At 45.3% G+C, this 19,004-nt stretch overlaps 2 protein-coding genes, 1 non-coding gene and 1 pseudogene across 4 annotated transcripts; 2 read left to right on the top strand and 2 right to left on the bottom strand.

Annotated features, from left to right (window-relative positions):
* Positions 1-759: 759 nt before the first annotated feature.
* Positions 760-11,244, bottom strand: LOC125539012 (G-type lectin S-receptor-like serine/threonine-protein kinase At2g19130). Of its 2 annotated transcripts, none has more exons than XM_048702368.1 (2): positions 10,875-11,244; positions 760-6,817 (listed from the first exon to the last, which is right to left on the bottom strand). In XM_048702368.1, exon 2 carries the CDS (start codon positions 3,530-3,532, stop codon positions 977-979), a length of 2,556 nt encoding a protein of 851 aa, XP_048558325.1. In that variant the 5' UTR covers positions 3,533-6,817; positions 10,875-11,244; the 3' UTR covers positions 760-976. The 2 variants fall into 2 exon arrangements, with proteins under 2 accessions (XP_048558325.1, XP_048558326.1); XM_048702369.1 differs by lacking the exon at positions 10,875-11,244 and adding an exon at positions 7,013-7,150.
* Positions 7,230-10,365, bottom strand: LOC125539013 (annotated as a pseudogene).
* A 5,458-nt stretch (positions 11,245-16,702) lies between the features above and the next one.
* LOC125533721 (peroxygenase-like) lies at positions 16,703-18,370 on the top strand. The gene is made up of 6 exons (XM_048697086.1): positions 16,703-17,122; positions 17,202-17,354; positions 17,468-17,553; positions 17,648-17,742; positions 17,821-17,946; positions 18,076-18,370. The coding sequence occupies exons 1-6, from the start codon at positions 16,828-16,830 to the stop codon at positions 18,224-18,226; spliced, it is 906 nt and encodes a 301-aa protein (XP_048553043.1). The 5' UTR covers positions 16,703-16,827; the 3' UTR covers positions 18,227-18,370.
* A 317-nt stretch (positions 18,371-18,687) lies between these two features.
* TRNAI-AAU lies at positions 18,688-18,761 on the top strand. The gene has a single exon. It is a non-coding gene; the product is annotated as a tRNA-Ile (tRNA).
* Positions 18,762-19,004: the final 243 nt, after the last annotated feature.

Below are 19,004 nucleotides of genomic sequence, written 5' to 3'. Positions count from 1 at the left end.
TGTAGAACCTCGAGAACCCGACCGATCAAACTGATTTGTTTCCACTTCACCCATAGTAGACATACTTTTGCACAGCTTCAATAACTAAACGTTTGAGGTTCTGGCATTTTCCAAACATGTTTGACATGCTCCAATTTTCTTTCTTTCCCTGAATGAACAGATGCTATAGAGCTATGGCTGGGATCTTGCCGGCTGCCATGGTGGTATCTCAATGTTGGCGAAACCGACCGCCTACATTGGCAAATCGTTCAACATGGACGGCTGCAACATCAGGGAAGCCATCCTCAGTTCCACTGGACTATGTATAAGTACCAGCAAATGGACCAGGATTCCGTACTTTTGCAGGTTCAGTTTTGCACCCGAGAGCGGCGAACTCGACCGGGCAATGGACTGCAGAATTCAGTTCAGGGGCTTGGTTCTCGGAGGCAATGTTCAGATGAGTGGTACTGGTAACTAGGGTTAAGTGAGTCGTCATCATGTAAAAAAACCCTGAAGAAATGTAATAACTTTCTACATTTTGTCTGCCTTGTTAATTCAAAAAGGAAATGGAATTTTCCTAATTTAATATTGGAGAGTGCTTCTGTTCTGGAGAACAGAGCCTTTCTAAGTTGTCTAAGAAGATGCATCTTTTTTTTTCCTGGTGGTTGTGAAAACTTCTTACTTGGTGTCCATTTGATGGTCAGCTTTTTTTCCATCATGGAGAACTATTTTGTAGGCTGTCAAATATAATCGTCTCTGTAGTAGTGAATAAGCAGCTTACAAGTGACACATCTCTAAGATGAAGTAATTATTGGGAGTATCTTTCTCTCTTAACAAAGTAGTGGCATTTATTTCGCTACAATGCTTGCTCTATACCATATACAGTATAAGATAAGTAAATAACAGACGATTTGGAGACCGCTAGCTCGCCTCCTTCTTTTATTCCTTGTTCTCCACATCACAACTTAAAAAAAAGTACAAACTCTCTTTATTATTATTACATTGAAGTTGCAGCATCAGATTGTTCCATCATAGCTGCAAGGAGTCTTGGCATTGGGGGTATATCAATCTCCTGTAGACCCTCGAGAACACGGACCACTTCACTCATAGTCGGCCGATCAAACTCACTACCTTGGATGCACCAAGATGCAACTTTGCAAACCCTTTCAGCCTCTTCCAAATTGAAGTCACCATGCAATTGTGTATCCATTAAACTCTTCACATCTCCCTCGTGAAGCTTCTTGATGGCTTGCACAGGGAAATATTCGTGATGTTGGTAACTGTTGCTGCTGCTCTCAGTGCTGTGTGATATTTCCGGTGAGGAATTCCTCCTTCCTGATATAATTTCTAGCAGTACCATGCCGAAGCCATAAACGTCGACTTTCGGTGTGATCGCCACTCCGCTAAGCCACTCTGGGGCAAGATAACCTATCGTTCCTCTGAATGAAGTCAGAATTCGGCTGAAATCCCTCCCCACAAATGCTGCCAATCCAAAGTCTGCGACTTTAGGAACAAATGCTGCATCCACAAGTATGTTCTCTGGCTTAATATCGCAGTGTATGATGCACTCGCGACAACTCTGATGCAAGTAGGACAATCCTCTGGCAATTCCTAGGGATATCTGATATCTGGTGTTCCAGTTTAGCACAACAGCATCAACATTATTGCTCTTCTTAAACAGATGACCATCAAGAGAACCATTTAACATGTGCTCATACACAAGTAATCTGTGATCACCTTCGCAGCAGAAACCAACCAATTTTACTAGGTTGATATGTTGGATCAGTCCAATTGAGCTCACCTCGGCCCTGAACTGCTTCTCTCCTTGACGGGCACCATCAAGCCTTTTCACTGCTACAGTAGTCTTCGAGTCACTTAACACCCCCTTGTATACAGAACCAAAACCTCCACCACCAAGCTTGTCAGAGAAGTTTTTAGTAGCACGAACTAAATCAGTATATCTGAAGGCTATAATCCCGCCAACACTGCCTTGATTGTCATAGTATGATGAAAGAAAACCACACCACTTAAATCTGTTCCTCCAAATCAGTAACAGAAACATGAGCATGAGTAACCCAAAACCAATAATGCTTGCAGCGGTAACAACTCCAACGTTTGGTTTTCTTTTGTTTTTCCTCAAACTTGGCATGAAATCTTTGGCAGCAAGACGGAGATAAAGAACATCTTTAGAAGTGTATTCAATGCCATCACTAAGAGTTACACTAAGCAACTCCCCATTCCAGACAGAGCATTTGCTATCATTATAGGAATAAGCAGTGCAGGAGCAGGAACCGAGACAAGTTTCTTCGCATTCGCTCTGAGTGGTGGCAACGGCTATGATTTGTGGGTTGTAGGGCAATGTAACTTGAGCAATGGGCTGGAACATGTCTGTTGAACTTGTGATGTTTTTGTCACTAGTGCAATGTGAAGGTGTATTTCTGATGCATCCTCCTGTTCGATCTTGAAACTTCCAATCCTGCGGCGACTTCTGAGAGAAGCTCTCCATGCAGTCACATGATGGATTTGGATTGCCTCTGCACACTGTAAAAGGTCCACAGGCAGCAGGCGCGTTGCAGGGATCGTCAGGTTGGGCATATATGATTTGCCAAGACTGATTAGCTTGCGACCAGTGATTCAGCTTTATCTGACCAGACATGTCTAGTGAGACAAATACAGAAGGCGATGGTTCATTATGTGAAGTGTACATGTAGTACTCCTCTTGGTCATTATCAACATATACTAGGTTATATAAGCCTTTGGTCAGAGGATTGGAATCAAGCAGTGAGTTGAGTACTCGCACAAGATTGAATGATGATGTTGTGGAGGATGCATACTGCCAATACACTACAGATGGGTTGTTGCGGCGACTGAGGACAAGCCCCCTGGTGTCTTCTAATTCAATGCTGTATGAGCCGAGCCCCGGATCAATGAGACTCTTCTTTGAGATGGGTTGGCGAGTGAAACTAGTGACCTTGTTTCGGCCTAACTTGGCACCAGCAAGCACAACATCTGTTGGGTAGTCGAAGCTCTGCCATGCCAGTAGGTCAGATGACCGGCTCTCTTTGAGGACAAGGTTTCCACTGTTCAAGAGAACGGCAGAACTAGTGGCTTTGATGCTGCTGTGTGTCCTATTATTGACAATGTGAGTGGACCAAACAATGGATTCATTGTTGGCGGCATGGTTTACTATGACAAGATTGCCATCTCTTGATATCTTGAGCTGTGTTAGGTTGACATTGGGGTTGGTGATGGGCTGATCCCTATTAGCAATCCATACGGTTGTGAGAACTGGGATCTTATTGAACCATATGCCAAGGTACCACAAGCTGGGGCTGGGAGATGTGGTGTTGTGGGATGACTTACTGATGGTGCTTGCTGGATGGAACTGGAAGAAGCCAAGCGCGAACTTGCCGTTTCTCGAGACAAGCTTGTCACCGAAGGCCAGGTTTTGGCCTGCCATGAGAGTGTCATTGCTTGCAGTTGCAGAGGAGGAGCACCAAGGAGTAGTGTGCACAAAGAGAAGCCAGAGTGATAATATGTAGAGGGGAGGCATGGAGAAGAATGTGAATGCTCTCTGCTCTGCTATTCAGAGAAGGCAGAGAATGTGTATATATAGACAGAATGGGAGAGGCTGAGCCTAACAAGTAGTTAAGGATGCATGCATGTTCCGCTAACTGACCAGAGAATTCACTACAATCCACTTTGGACAAATTATTCAGAGACGGACAGCGCTAGCTACTAGCTATTTACCCACTTGGGCTGCAACTTGAACTCAAAGTTAGTACAGTATTAACATAAAAAGCAAGTGCTAGATTAGCTTATCAAGAAGGAGGACCTTGAATGAAGCTTCCACCAAGCGGGCTGCATAGAACCACCATGGACGACCAGGCTTCCACCAGGTCAAGGTCAAGTCAATCATGAGGCTTCCACCAGGCTTACCAAACAGATCCTTCAGTATTTTAGTTATATCAGGCATGTGCTAACCAACAGACAATTTTTTTAAATCCATCCTGCAAATCTTTGCTTCAATGAATATCAACACAAAAGACCAACAAAAATGAGACCACAGACGCAAACTTAAAACACATAAGAGAGCACCTAGAAAAGGAACACAAATTAACCACAAGGGACGGTGGTAGTACTGTCAATATCCTTTTTTACTAACCAACCCACAAAGATAAATGTTTTTGCTTTAGATAATGATAAAGATAAATGTTTGTGTTACAAATACAAATTCAACGGATATGAACACAAAGTCACCATGCGTAAGTGTGACCAGCGAAAGAAAAAACAACAAATGTTGTAAACTAAAGTTGGCAACTTAAAACACATACTTGGCAGAAAAAAAGGGTAACTTATAACACATAACAAAGAGCTAGGGGGAAAAAGCAGAAATTAACCAAAGGGGCGGCAGTATTGGCAATATCTCTGAACTGAAATTCAACTAATACATATACAAACCATCCCAGGCTCATTGGACCAAGGTCCTGTTTGGTATAGACTCGTCAATTCCTCTCGTTTGGTCGCTCACACGCTTACTGGAAGCAGTCAATTCTCTGCATCACATTTGAGTGCTAATCTACAGAACATAAGATGACTGACGCGGGGAAGTCAAGATTGGTGACTACAGCGGTACTAGCTACATACCCACTTGGCATGGCAACTTGAGATGGGCAGCTGTACACCCATTCGGTGCTATCTATCTCTCTATATATAATGGAGCTTCCACCAAGTGGCTGCATGGAGCCAGCCATGGTCACAGTCAAGTCGATCATGAGGTTTCCACCAAGCTTACCAGGCAGATCTTTCAATATTCTAGTGCTATATGGCAAGTGGTACCTTGCCATACAATTTTTAAAATCCAACCCCCGAATATTTGCTACAATGAATATATTACAAATGCAAATTCAACAGATATCAATGCAAAAGACTAACCAAAACTCCCCCAAAAAAAAAGGCGACCAGACAGAATTATAATAAAAAGTTGGAAGCTAAAGTTGGCAAACTTAAAACATACAAGAGACGGTGGCTGTAGTGCCAACATCAGAGTACCAGACTCACGTCTGCAGGACTGAAATTCAACTTATACTTGACAAGCTATGGGACCGTGTGTCCCAGGCTCATTGGACCAAGGTCTCTTCAGTTTCAATATGAGTTCATTGAACTATCTACTCCGTCACTCTCATTTGGTTGATCACACGCCTATTGTGAAGCCAGTCGATTCTCTGTGTCATGCTTGTAAGGGCAATGGTAGCTAATTCTACAGAATGTCAGATAGAAAGCTACTTACTCAGGAACCTAACTGCCAAACTTTTTCCCTTATAGCATTTCCAAGTTTAGGATAAAGGAAATAATGCATAGCACTCGTAGAGTAGAATAGGCTGCCTATTCTACATTGGCAGAATAAGAAAATAGCAACAGACATAATTAGGCACAGTCTGAAAACAATTATTTAATCTACACCTGGCATCTTGACTAAGCATGCTAATAGTAACCTATCCACGGTAATTAGAAGTTCTGAAGTTACCATCCCATGTCTATAAAAAAACACCTGAACTATCACCTAGATGTTTTTATTGGGGATGATTCGCTGCAGCTTTTGTTCTAGGCAATTTGGTATGAACGCATAAGCATAGTGCAATTCAGTACCTTGAAAAGCATGTGCTTTATGCCCACTTCCAGATGCCTATGCTTTCAAAGGAAAACACCTAAACACAGAGCATAAATTCATCAAAGCATTTCCAAACAGTAGAAATTTTTAAAAAAATGTGGCAATCAGAATAGAAACAGTTCTTTGCTGCTTGGTGGGGAATCTATAACAAATTTATGAAATGCATATAATAACCTCACAATTAGACATTGGAGCAAATCATTCTAAAGAAAGAAAGATGCACGCTTGTCAATGAGAGACCTGACATTGTCAAGTGGGCGAAAGCAGGGACGGTCTGATTGGTGGCGCTTCTTCTGGTGGTGCCTAGCGCTTAGGAGTGTAGCGTTGTAATTTTTGGGTGTTGCCCTTTATAGGGCATGTACATAACTTTTTCTACTGACAATGCATCATGACACAAAACTTTTGCATTTTCATGAAAAAAAACACTTCGAAGTTTAGGATAGAGCAAATAAAGCATAGCACCCATAGATAAGAATAGGCTGCCTCTTTTACACTGGTAGAATAACAAAAGGCCTCTGATAGAAATTTGGATATACCAAGCGATTATACAGTATATGCGGTCTCTTGATTAGGTACAGTTTGAAATCAATTATATAATTTTCTAGAAAAAAATTTATTTAAACTATAGCTGGCATCTTGCCTAAGCAAGCTATTAGTAACCTGTCCCTGCATTGTAATTAGAAGTTCTGAAGTTACTATCCCAAGTCTGAAAAGAACACCTCAACTTTCACCTAGATGTTTTTATTGAGGATGACTGGCTGCGCTTTTGCTCTCGGCAATTTAATATGAGCAGGCAAAAACAGTGCAGTGCAGTGCCTTGAATAGCCTGTGCTTCATGCTCCTTTCCAGATATGCAAATACTAAACGCGGCACATATATTCATCAAAACATTTGCAAACTATACAAAAGGAGAAAAAATTGCGGCAATCAGAAGAGAAACAGTTGCTTGTACTGGTGGGGAATCTTTAACAAATTTGCAAAATTTAGGAGGCTTAAAACCAAAGGTGTTGTCCAGTAGGAGGATGCTTCTTCATTGCTTTGTCACCATGGACTGAATGTCACTTGTTATGCTCTCTCTAGCAGGGTTATGAACCTTACTGTCATCTGCGGTTGCTTTCATCTAGGGGACTGAATGTAATAGCCTCATGACCTTGGAGCAAAATCATTCTACAGAAATAAATAATAGTGCAATCACATTCCTTGTCTTACATAGTATGGTGTATATGAAATAAGAATTCTATCATCACTATAATCTCCAAGAAACTCAAAAGGCAATCATATCCTCAAGAGAGATGGCGATGGCAGAAAGTTCAGCAGACATTAAGTGAGTTTATATGTAGCAATAGTCAACATATTACATACCGTCATGTCACCTTTGACCGTCTTCAAACCTGGATTCCTTCATTTGTACCCATATTTTCCTTCGCATCCATGCCGCACTGGAGCCTGCCGCAATTTTGTCGCGCAGGTGTAGGGTCAGGCCACTCGGTTTTGTACCAGAACACCACACCATCGAGTGAGCATGAGGGATGACCAGGCCATGCGTACTCTTGATCAAGAATGGGTTGTGGCATACATGTACATTGACATCTTCCTTCGATTTAAAGATAGGTATCAAACTATCCCATCAACAAAACATACACATATTTCTAGGTCTGCCATACTTTGCTACAACGCTTGATTACATACGGCACTAAATAAGAGATAATTTAATTAGCATACCAGCTTTGCCTTCCTTTATTCCTTCCGCTCAACATTACTAAAACTCTAAAACTTGCTGAAATTAACAGATATTATTAGCATCGACTGCTAGTTATTATTACATTCAAGTTGCAGCACCAGGTTGTGCCGTTATAGCTGCAAGTAGTCTTGGCATCGGGGGCACATCAATCTCCTGTAGACCCTCGAGAACCCGGACCACTTCACCCATCGTTGGCCGATCAAACTCATTATCTTGGATACACCAACCTGCAACTTTGCAAACCCTTTCAGCCTCTTCCAAATTGAAGTCACCATGCAACCGTGGATCCACCAAACTCTTCACATCTCCCCCATGAAGCATGCTGATGGCTTGCACCGAGAAATATTCAACATGGTAACTGCCGCTGCTGCTAGTGTTGTATATTTCAGGTGAATTCCTCCTTCCCGATAAGATCTCCAGCAGGACCATGCCAAAGCCACAAACATCAACTTTCGGTGTAGTAGCAACTCCGGTAAGCCACTCTGGGGCAAGATAGCCTGCAGTTCCTCTGAATGTAGTTAGAATTCGGCTAAAATCCCTTCCTACAAACGCTGCCAGCCCAAAGTCTGCAACTTTAGGAACAAATAATGTGTCCACAAGTATGTTTTCTGGTTTAACATCACAGTGTATGATGCATTCGTGGCAACTCTGATGCAAGTAGGACAACCCTCTGGCAACTCCTAGGGTTATCTGATATCTGCTGTTCCAGCTTAGGACAGCAGCATCAGCATTATTGCTCTTCTTAAATAGATGACCATCAAGAGACCCATTTAACATGTGTTCGTATACAAGTGATCAAGGTTGATATGTTGGATCAGTCCAATTGAGCTCACCTCGGCCCTGAATTGCTTCTCTCCTTGCTGAGCACCATCAAGCTTTTTCACTGCTATAGTAGTCTTCGAGTCACTTAACACTCCCTTGTATACAGAACCAAAACCACCTCCTCCAAGCTTTTCTGAGAAGTTTTTAGTAGCATGAACTAATTCGGTGTATCTGAAGGCTATAATCCCACCAGCACTACCTTGATTGTCGAATAAAGGGGAACCACACCACTTGATTTTGTTCCTCCAAATAAGTAAGAACACCATGAGCATTAGTAACCCAAAACCATTGTTGAGGAAATCGTTAACTGGTAGCTGCTCGGTCGGCTGGTGAGTAGGGGATTAATAGGCTAATCGGCAAGTTAATCGGCCATTTAATCAATTAATCGGACGATTTATCGGGTAATCGGCTACTCGGGGACCCTATGAGTAGGGATTAATCGACAAGATAACTGGTTAATCGGATGAATTCTTGAACAGGGCCCAAAACCAAAAATGCTTGCAGCAGTGACCACTCCAACGTTTGGTTTTCTTTTGTTTTTTCTCAAACTTGGCAGCAAATCTTTGGCGGCAAGGCGAAGGTAAAGAACATCTTCAGAAGTATTATCAATGCCATCATTCAGATTTACACTAAGCAATTCCCCATGCCAGACAGAGCATCTGCTACTGTTATAGGAATAAGCAGTGCAGGAGCAGGAACTGAGACAAGCTTCTTCGCATTCGCTCTGTGTGTTAGCAATGTCTATGCTTTGTGGGTTGTAGGGCAATGTAACTTGAGCAATGGAGTGGAACATGTCTGTTGAACTTGTGATGTTTTTGTTGTCACTACTAGTGTTGCAGTGTAATGGTGTATTTCTGATGCATCCTCCTGTTCGATCATTAAACTCCCAATCCAGAGGTGACTTCTGAGAGAAGTTCATCATACAATCACAGAATGGCTGTGCAATGCCGTTGCAGACTGTGAAAGGTCCACAGGTAGCAGCCGGAGTGCAGGGATCGGCAGGCTGGGTATATATAATTTGCCAAGATTGGTTGGCTTGTGACCAAACATTCAGCTTTATCAGACCAGAGATGTCTAGTGAGACAAATGTGGGAGATGATTCATCCGGTGAAGTGTACGTGTAGTACTCCTCTTGGTTGTTATCAACATATGTTGTGTTAATCAAACCTTTGGTCCGTGGATCCAAATCCAGAATGGAATTGAGTATTGGTATAAGACTCAACGATGATGTTTTGGAGGATGCCCAATGCCAATACACTACCAAGGGGTTGCGGCGCTTGAGGACGATCCCCTTGGTTTCTTCTAGTTCAATGCTGTATGAGCCAAGACCCGGATCAATGAGGCTCTTCTTTGAGATGCTCTGATGAATAAAGCCGGCGACCTTGTTCCGGCCAAACTTGGAACCAGGAAGAAAAATATCTGTTGGGTAATCAAAGCTCTGCCACAACGGTAGGTCAGATGATGATGGGCTCTCTGTGACTGTAAGGGCAAGGTTTCCACTGTTCAAGAGAACGGCAGCACCAGTGGTGGTGTTTATGCTGCTGGTTTGTGTCCTATTATTGACATTGTGAGTGGACCAAACTACGGAATCGTTGTTCGCGATGACAAGATTGCCATCGCTCGATATCTTGAGCTGTGTTAGGTTGAGGTTGGGGCCAGTGATGGGCTGGGCCCTATTAGCAACCCACACAGCAGTAAAAACTGGGATCTTGTTGAACCATATGCCAAGGTACCAGCTGGAGCTGGTGGTGTCCAGGGACTTACTGATTATGCCTGCTGCTGGCTGAAAGAAGCCGAGCGCGAACTTGCCGTTTCTTGAGACGAGCTTGCTGCCGACGGCGAGCGATTGGCCAGCCGTGAGGGTATCGCTTGCAGCTGCGGACGAAGGGCACCAATGAGGAATGTGCAAGAGGAGGAGAAGCCCGAGCGAAAATGCGTAGAGGGGAGGCATGGAGGATAGTGTGAATGTTGCTTTGCTCTGCTATTTGGAGAAGGAAGAAGAGGGTGGATATAAAGATGAAATGGAAGAGGAACAAGAGTGTGAACAAGCATGGAGGCAGGGCAAGTCAAGATTGGTGACTACTGACTAGGACAGCACTAGCTACGTATACCCACTTGGGCTGCCACTTGAGCTGGGTAGTTGCATGCCCACTTGGACTTGGGGCTATCATCTCTGTATACAATACAAGGAGCAAGGCGCTAGCAGCATTGCCATGAAAACCGTGTGCTGCCCGGCATGAGGCACACCATGGTTGACTTCCAATGAAGCTTCCACTACACTGATCGACTGGAGCCACTTCTGAGTGCTCACTGGATTCACCCCTTCATGACTGAATATGAAATCCAACTTCCCTCATAGTGCAGAAGGTCAGAAAGCAACTCAGAAACCTAACTGCAGGCAAGCTTTTCGTCTGTAGCATTTCCAAGTTCAGGGCAAAGGAAATGAAGCATACATCGGTGTACATCGGTATATATTGACAGAATAGGAAGAATGGCAACACATAAAGCAGCAAGTAATAAACAAAATCTATCCTTTTTTCAGAGAGAGAAGAAATAACAATCAACAGGCTGATGTAGAACAGGATGATATGTAAGAGCCTGAGTAGTTTAACTTTCTTTGTAGAGGAAGAGAATATAATATTGACAGAAGAGAAAGCTCACCAGCAGCAGCCATTGTTCAGCTTGTAGAACCGAATCAGGGAGGCCGCCGCCGCCGTGAACCACCGGAATGGAAGTAAATGGAGCCCGCATGACGGAGACTCGCCAGCTCGCCGTCCCGATGTCCGTTCCCTATTCCCCTCGCCGGCCTCTCGATTGTTCCGCCGCCAGCCAAGCCTGAATGTCACCGCCTGCCGTGGTGTGGCCCGTCCCCCGCCTCCACGCCTCCACTACCGACGGTTGCCACCCCCGCCCCCGCCACCCGCGTGATTCGCAGCGTCGGCGCCGCCGGCCACCGGCAGAAGGTGATGTGAGGGTGAGGTCCGGCGGCCGTCAGAGGGAGAGCGGCGGCAGACTGAGCCCCACGGTGATAAATGATTTTTACCGATTGGTTCACAGCCGTCGGATGGATGAAACTAATTAAAATTCATGTAAATGATGTGCAATACACCACTCCATTGTTTTTTTCGGGACTCCATTGTTTGTATCCCTTGCTTAAGAAAATAAGTACAGTTAGGGCATTTTCAAACCCATGCATCAAAATGTTTGTAAATGTCCATACAATATGATTCGAACCCGTTGTCTCCGCTTTGGTCGCGGTTGCCACCCACCCAGTTCCCGCCCATTTCTCGTCCATCGCCACGATGGAGCCGGAGGTATTGGTGGAGATGTTCACAGTTCCGCCAGGCCCGGAGCCGGAGGACCTATCGGTGGTGGTCACCCATCTTTTTTGTTTGAACTTTTTTATTTCATGTTTGACTTTTTCGTTGTTTTTTGAAATCGCCTCAATTTGTCAACCTCTTATTCTTATTGATCCATCTGATGCCTTTTAAGATCTGGTTTGGATAGCAGAAAAGTTCCCTATCTTTTCTTAAAGAGTAATTCCGAGTTATCGAACCCATAAGAGGATGTGCACTACGACAAAGACTTTGACAAGTCTATGTTAAATCAGACCTTTAACAATTAATCTTAGAGGTGTAAACACTAAAATTAAAACATGCATGACTATGAGGTCTTACTCTCACAACCCTAGATTTATACTCGGGGTCATCATGATATTAATTTATGCATTGGAAAACACCTATTAGGATGTGCTTGCGACGCGATAATGTGAGGGATGTATCCAAAATACGTCTTGACCGGTGCGCGACCTGGATCAAGAGTCAACTGTTCAACCACATGCACTTATCGCGAACCAACCTGTGGTTAGATGGTTAGAGGGACTGTGGTATCTCCAGCCCACCAGGGTTCAAATCCTGGTGCTCGCATTTATTCCTGAATTTATTTCAGGATTTCCGGCGATGCGCATTCAGTGGGAGGAGACGTTCCCGTCGACGACGAGGTGCCTACGGTGACTTCGTAAATTTTAAGATGATATACCGACTCAGTCTTTCGAAGGCCCTCATAGGGGTAGGATGTGCGTGTGTGCGTTCATAGGGATGAGTGTATGCGCGTGTATATGAGCGCTTGCGTCTGTACTGTGTTCAAAAAACCACATACACTTATCACCGTGCGGCATTACTTCGGTTATTAAAAATAAATTGTTTGGACAAAAGTGTTGGAAATATGCCCTAGAGGCAATAATAAATTGATTATTATTATATTTCCTTGTTCATGATAATCGTTTATTATCCATGCTAGAATTGTATTGATAGGAAACTCAGATACATGTGTGGATACATAGACAACACCATGTCCCTAGTAAGCCTCTAGTTGACTAGCTCGTTGATCAATAGATGGTTACGGTTTCCTGACCATGGACATTGGATGTCATTGATAACGGGATCACATCATTAGGAGAATGATGTGATGGACAAGACCCAATCCTAAGCCTAGCACAAGATCATGTATTTCGTATGCTAAAGCTTTTCTAATGTCAAGTATCATTTCCTTAGACCATGAGATTGTGCAACTCCCGGATACCGTAGGAGTGCTTTGGGTGTGCCAAACGTCACAACGTAACTGGGTGGCTATAAAGGTACACTACAGGTATCTCCAAAAGTGTCTGTTGGGTTGGCACGAATCGAGACTGGGATTTGTCACTCCGTGTAAACGGAGAGGTATCTCTGGGCCCACTCGGTAGGACATCATCATGATGTGCACAATGTGATCAAGGAGTTGATCACGGGATGATGTGTTACGGAACAAGTAAAGAGACTTGCCGGTAATGAGATTGAACAAGGTATCGGGATACCGACGATCGAATCTCGGGCAAGTATCGTACCGCTAGACAAAAGGAATTGTATACGGGATTGATTAAGTCCATGACATCGTGGTTCATCCGATGAGATCATCGTGGAGCATGTGGGAGCCAACATGGGTATCCAGATCCCGCTGTTGGTTATTGACCAGAGAGTTATCTCGGTCATGTCTGCATGTTTCCCGAACCCGTAGAGTCTACACACTTAAGGTTCGATGACGCTAGGGTTATAGGGAATAGATATACGTGGTTACCGAATATTGTTCGGAGTCCCGGATGAGATCCCGGACGTCACGAGGAGTTCCGGAATAGTCCGGAGATAAAGATTTATATATGGGAAGTCCTGTTTTGATCGTCGGAAAAGTTTCGGGGTTTATCGGTAACGTACCGGGACAACCGGGAGGGTCCCGGGGGTCCACCAAGTGGGGCCACAAGCCCCAGAGGGCTACATGGGCCAAGTGTGGGAGGGGACCATCCCCAGGTGGGCTGGTGCGCCCCCCACAAGGGCCCAAGGCGCCTCCAAGAGGGAAGGGGGGGCAAACCCTAGGGCAGATGGGCCCTAAGGCCCACCCCAGGTGCGCCTCCCCCTCTCCCCCTTGTGGCCGCCACCCAGATGGGATCTGGGGGCTGCCGCCATCCCTAGGGAGGGAACCCTAGGTGGGGGCGCAGCCCCTCCCCCCTATATATACTTGAGGTTTGGGCTGCCCAACACACATGAGTTCTTGACCTCTCCCTGGCGCAGCCCTACCCCTCTTCCTCCTCGTCTCTCGTAGTGCTTGGCGAAGCCCTGCTGGAGTCCCGCGCTCCTCCACCACCACCACGCCGTCGTGCTGCTGTTGGATGGAGTCTTCCCCAACCTCTCCTTCTCCCCTTGCTGGATCAAGGCGTAGGAGACGTTACCGGGCTGTATGTGTGTTGAACACGGAGGTGCCGTCCGTTCGGCACTAGGATCATCGGTGATTTGAATCACGACGAGTACGACTCCATCAACCCCGTTCACTTGAACGCTTCCGCGTAGCGATCTACAAGGGTATGTAGATGCACTCTCCTTTCCCTCGTTGCTAATTTCTCCATAGATAGATCTTGGTGACATGTAGGAATTTTTTTGAATTTCTGCTACATTCCCCAACAAAAAGCATTGGGCATATGGCTAGGAACTGATGATACGACAGCGTTGTATGCATACACTAATGCAGAAAAAATATAATTTATGACTTAAATGCATGACTAACTTATGTTGCATCTATTAACCAATGGGTTGTATCAGGTTGTATATCTATTAAGAAATAGAGGATAAGTATTCCTTGTTTAAGAATTTGTCCAAATAACTAGTTAACTTGTCGATTAATTAGCGAATAGTCAATAAACTGATAAATTGACCAATTGATTGATTAAATGACCGATTAACTTGTCAATTGGCCTATTATTCCCCTACTCGCCAGCCAACCGCCCAACTACCAGTTAACTATTTCCTAACTTTTTTACATAATCACATTAATATATGGGTAGGTAAATCATGGATTAACCTACTACAATAATTATGCGATAGTTTTTAATAAACATACATATACATGAGGAAGGTTCATGCGTTATGCATTTATGATGAGGCATGCCTTTGTAACCGCTTGTCTTTCTGCCCGTCGATACATGACCCCAGCAGCCGCGGATTGGAGAAGGAGGTCATGAAAGAAATACAAAGTCCAGCTCATAGAGTTTAGTAAAGTCTTAACTCCTATACTCCTAGATTCTCGTGATATGGATAGCAAACATCCATCGATAGGACTGCTCGTTCATGTCTCTTAGCTTCCAACGCTCTCTGAGTCGCAATGACGTGACTCAAGGATGAATCCCTACACATGATGTCACCGTGGGTGACCTAACCTAGGTGCTTGTTACTGGCCTTTGCCTCCCTCTCCACGTCAAGTCGCCGAAGCGGCTTCTCTGATGTGAGGCACCGGTGAGCACAAAGGACCCAAATGGGAAGAGTTGAAGCACTGCCATGAGAGAGATGTGGAGTGCTGAAGGAAAGGCGAGGAGGGCGCCACCTTGATCAGGGAGATGTGAGAGAAAGAGAGAGAGAGAGATGTCAGAATTTTCCAGATAATGCAAGATAAGTGCAGAGTGGCTGGAAGGAAATATCCAATGTTGATTGCAAAACATTTACCTCAGCCAAATCAAAGAAATCAATGTACAACAAATTAGGAGCAAAAACAGTTGTCAAGCGCTTGTTAATCCCATGACACCCCCCAAAAATGGAGGAAATATGAATGCTACAGAGTTTAGTTTTGTATTATATTATATATTGTTTGTATTATATGGGCTATATAAGCAGGACGAGAATTCAAGAGGCCCACATCCTCAGCTTCAATGGCAAGAATCCCATGATGCCCTATGTGCCCTTAGACATTTACATTTGGGATGTAGGAAACGAGAAACCCATGGTTATAACTTCACCGTTTTTCTTGACTTCTGATGACCGCCAGAGTTATATCACAGAGGGAATCCTTTAGTCCCACCTTTGGCACGAGGTTAGTTGGCTAGCTCAGTACTGTAGTAGCCAAGAGCGGTTTTTTGAAGCTTTAAAGGACCGGTTCGGTCTAGTTTTAGAAGGTTTGTATTTCTTTCATTGGCATGAGGTTTGTGTTTTTCTTATCAGTTTCATCGGGTTTCTTTATTTCTTTTATCGTTGTTCTTCAGGGTTCTTCAAATTTTTGGTTTCTTGTTTTTTCAAATACATGTCCAATATTTTCAATACATGACCTACATTTTTTATACCCGTGGAACATCTTTTTGATACACGTTCAGCATTTCTCAAATGCATGATGAACATTTTTACTAATAGGTATTTGATTTTTGTTTGAAATAAATGCAAAAAAATTAAAATATGCACCAAACAGTTTTTGAATGGTATGAAACATTTTTAAAGTAGGTGGACTTTTTAAACATTGTATAAACATTTTTGAAGGCCGCAAACATATTATTGGGATGCATGGACGTTCTTTTTAAATTTCAAAAATATTTTGTCGAATGGTAAAAATCATTTTTTTAACTATTTGAACATTTTTTACATTGTATCAATGTTTTCTTTGCAAATGTGACTAACATATTTTTGAAACGCGTGAACATTTTTTAATCACGCAAACATTTTAAACACGTGAACTTTTTTTTAACAGTATAAAAAAATTCATCCGCAAAAAAATTAAGTTTCACGAACATTAGAAACACCGCATTAACATTTTTAACGCGTCATGAACGTTTTGAAAAATTTAAGAAAACATTTTTTGAAGTATTTACACGTGGAATATTTCGAAATATAAACAGAGGCTGATGTGCGCGCTTATGGGGCTGGCCCATTTAAATAGCAGCAGATGCAACGGTACATACCTTTTCGCCAAAGGCGAGACAAAGCCGCCCCCGCTCGACGACGACGGAGTGCTTTACTCGAGCCCTCGAGATGCCATGAGAAACCTCGGGACACGACGATTCCGTGAGTAGGTGCGCCGCCCAGCGACACGTTACGGCCGAGCAGGGCGGCAGCGCCATGCACGCGCCCACGTCGTGCCATCGCCGCCACGTACCACGGGCTCTGAGCCGCTTTATATGGCTGCGCGGCCACGGCGCCACTCCCCACACACTGTTAACCTCGGTAGCAGAAGCAGCACTCCACAGCTTGCCGGCAAGTCATCTTTTCCACGATTCCGCTCACGGTTCATCGGTTGCCACCCGGTTCTGGTGCGCCGTCGCAGAGCGGCGGAGATGGCCACCAAGGGGCGCAAGGTCGTCGAGGTCCGTGACGCGAGCAGGACGGACGGGAAGGGCGACGCCGCGGACGTCCACGTCGTCCGCGAGGGGAAGAGCGACCACGACACCGCCGGCGGCGTCGGCCACCGTGGCGCGAACAAGACGGATGGGCATGGCGACGCGGGCAGCATGGTCGGGGACATCCGGGGCATCGACGGGAAGGACTCCCTGAAGATCGTCGCGATGCAGGCGCCGGTCACCGTGGAGCGCCCCGTCCGCGGCGACCTCGAGGAGCACATCCCCAAGCCCTGTGAGCAACGCATACGCACATCTGCCATTTCGGTTTTTCACTGGCATGTTCTGATGTTAGTAATAACTGGGCTGAGCAGACTTGGCGAGGGCTCTGGCGGCGCCGGACATGTACCACCCGGAGGGGACGACGGATGATCACCAGCACCACAACATGAGCGTGCTGCAGCAGCACGTCGCCTTCTTCGACCGCGACAACAACGGCATCATCTATCCCTGGGAGACTTACGATGGTACGTACTACGTGTGCTGCACCGCGCTTCGGATTGATTTGTGATTTCAGTTCGGCCGGTGCGGAGGACATTTAACGTCTTCCTTTTTGTCCATGTACCTACGATCGATGTAGGGTGCCGTGCGGTTGGGTTCAACGTGTTCATGTCCGCCTTCATCGCGTTTCTGGTGAACCTGGTCATGAGCTATCCCACCCTGCCCGTGAGTGAGCTATCAAAGAACTTCAGAAATCACACCGTGCTTCATTCAGTCTTTGTATATGTATTGACTGCGGTTTGTGGCCGTGGCTGTGCAGGGCTGGCTGCCGAATCCCCTCTTCCCGATCTACGTGCACAACATCCACAAGAGCAAGCACGGGAGTGACTCGGGGACCTACGACAAGGAGGGCCGGTATGTTGTAGTCGATCTAATTTACAGCAAGCAAGTTACACATGCGTGAGAAACTTCAGACATGTGTGTGTTGTGCAGGTTCATGCCGGTGAACTTCGAGAACATCTTCAGCAAGTACGCCCGCACGTACCCGGACAGGCTGAGCTACAGGGAGCTGTGGCGGATGACGGAGGGGTCCCGGGAGGTGTTCGACTTCTTCGGCTGGTAACTGACTATATATAATTACACGATCTTCATGAATGAAGCTTCAGTTTCAGTCGCTACATGCTGCGGCTATGTTGTTGTATAGCTAACTGGTGTGGGATGGAATGGGATGGATGGATGGATATCCAGGGTGGCGATGAAGCTGGAGTGGTCGTTCTTGTACGTGCTGGCTCGGGACGACGAAGGGTACCTGTCGAGGGAGGCCATCCGGCGGATGTACGACGGCAGCCTCTTCGAGTACATGGAGAGGCAGCGCATGGAGCACGTCAAGATGTCCTAGATCGCCGTGTGTCCGTCGTCGGTGGATCTCGCAGGGGCGGAGCTGCACCCACCTGTGATGCTTTCCGTGTCCTTGTGTGTATGTACAGCAGGCCACAGATCCATGTGGTGAAAACATAAATAACGCGATATGATATGCCATGTACTCTTGAATGTTCAGCCCCGTACGGTCTCCCGTCCTTCCCTGGTTCCTCTCTTCCCCCGGCCGGAGCGTCGACGGTCGACTGCAGATAGATACAGATATTCCCTTCTTCCCCCGGGCGGAACGTCGTCGATTGCAGATACGCAGATAGATAAGGCTGGCGCCGGAGCCTGGAGGGCCTCCGCGGTCGCTGTGGTGTACTAGGTCGTGCGTTGGAGGATCCGGAGCAGTCGGTGCGCGGCAGGTGAGGAACCTGCTTCCTTCACAATGGTTCCTCCGACTTTGTTTATATAAACATTTTCATCCCAACGTAGCAATAAGGCCTATTAGCTCAGCTGGTTAGAGCGTCGTGCTAATAACGCGAAGGTCACAGGTTCGAGACCTGTATGGGCCATCTTTTATTTTTGTATACGTACATCCTCAGAATTATTCCTGGCGACATAAAATAATTTCAACCTTATTTGCTTGGTTTTTAGTTACCGACAGCATGGCTCTTAGTTAGAAAACAAATTATTATGAAGCAGCACGCAATTTTCAGCATGTAGCAAATGTTTGCGCTGCTACAAATTTGTCACGAGCAAGCAATTCATACCCTAATTACTGAAAATACCAATGCGCGTACAAAACAATGTTGCTG

This window comes from Triticum urartu, chromosome 2, assembly GCF_003073215.2.
Source record: "Triticum urartu cultivar G1812 chromosome 2, Tu2.1, whole genome shotgun sequence".
NCBI classification, from domain to species: domain Eukaryota; kingdom Viridiplantae; phylum Streptophyta; class Magnoliopsida; order Poales; family Poaceae; genus Triticum; species Triticum urartu.
The sequence above is the reverse complement of the archived record's forward strand: the minus strand, read 5'-3'. Positions and strand labels throughout refer to the sequence as shown.

Coding starts and splice junctions, on each gene's coding strand:
- LOC125539012 (XM_048702368.1), bottom strand. CDS start 3,532: ATGCCTCCCCTCTACATATTATCACTCTGGCTTCTCTTTGTGCACACT.
- LOC125533721 (XM_048697086.1), top strand. CDS start 16,828: ATGGCCACCAAGGGGCGCAAGGTCGTCGAGGTCCGTGACGCGAGCAGG. Junction 17,123..17,201: donor GGAGCACATCCCCAAGCCCT/GTGAGCAACGCA, acceptor TGGGCTGAGCAG/ACTTGGCGAGGGCTCTGGCG. Junction 17,554..17,647: donor TGAGCTATCCCACCCTGCCC/GTGAGTGAGCTA, acceptor GTGGCTGTGCAG/GGCTGGCTGCCGAATCCCCT.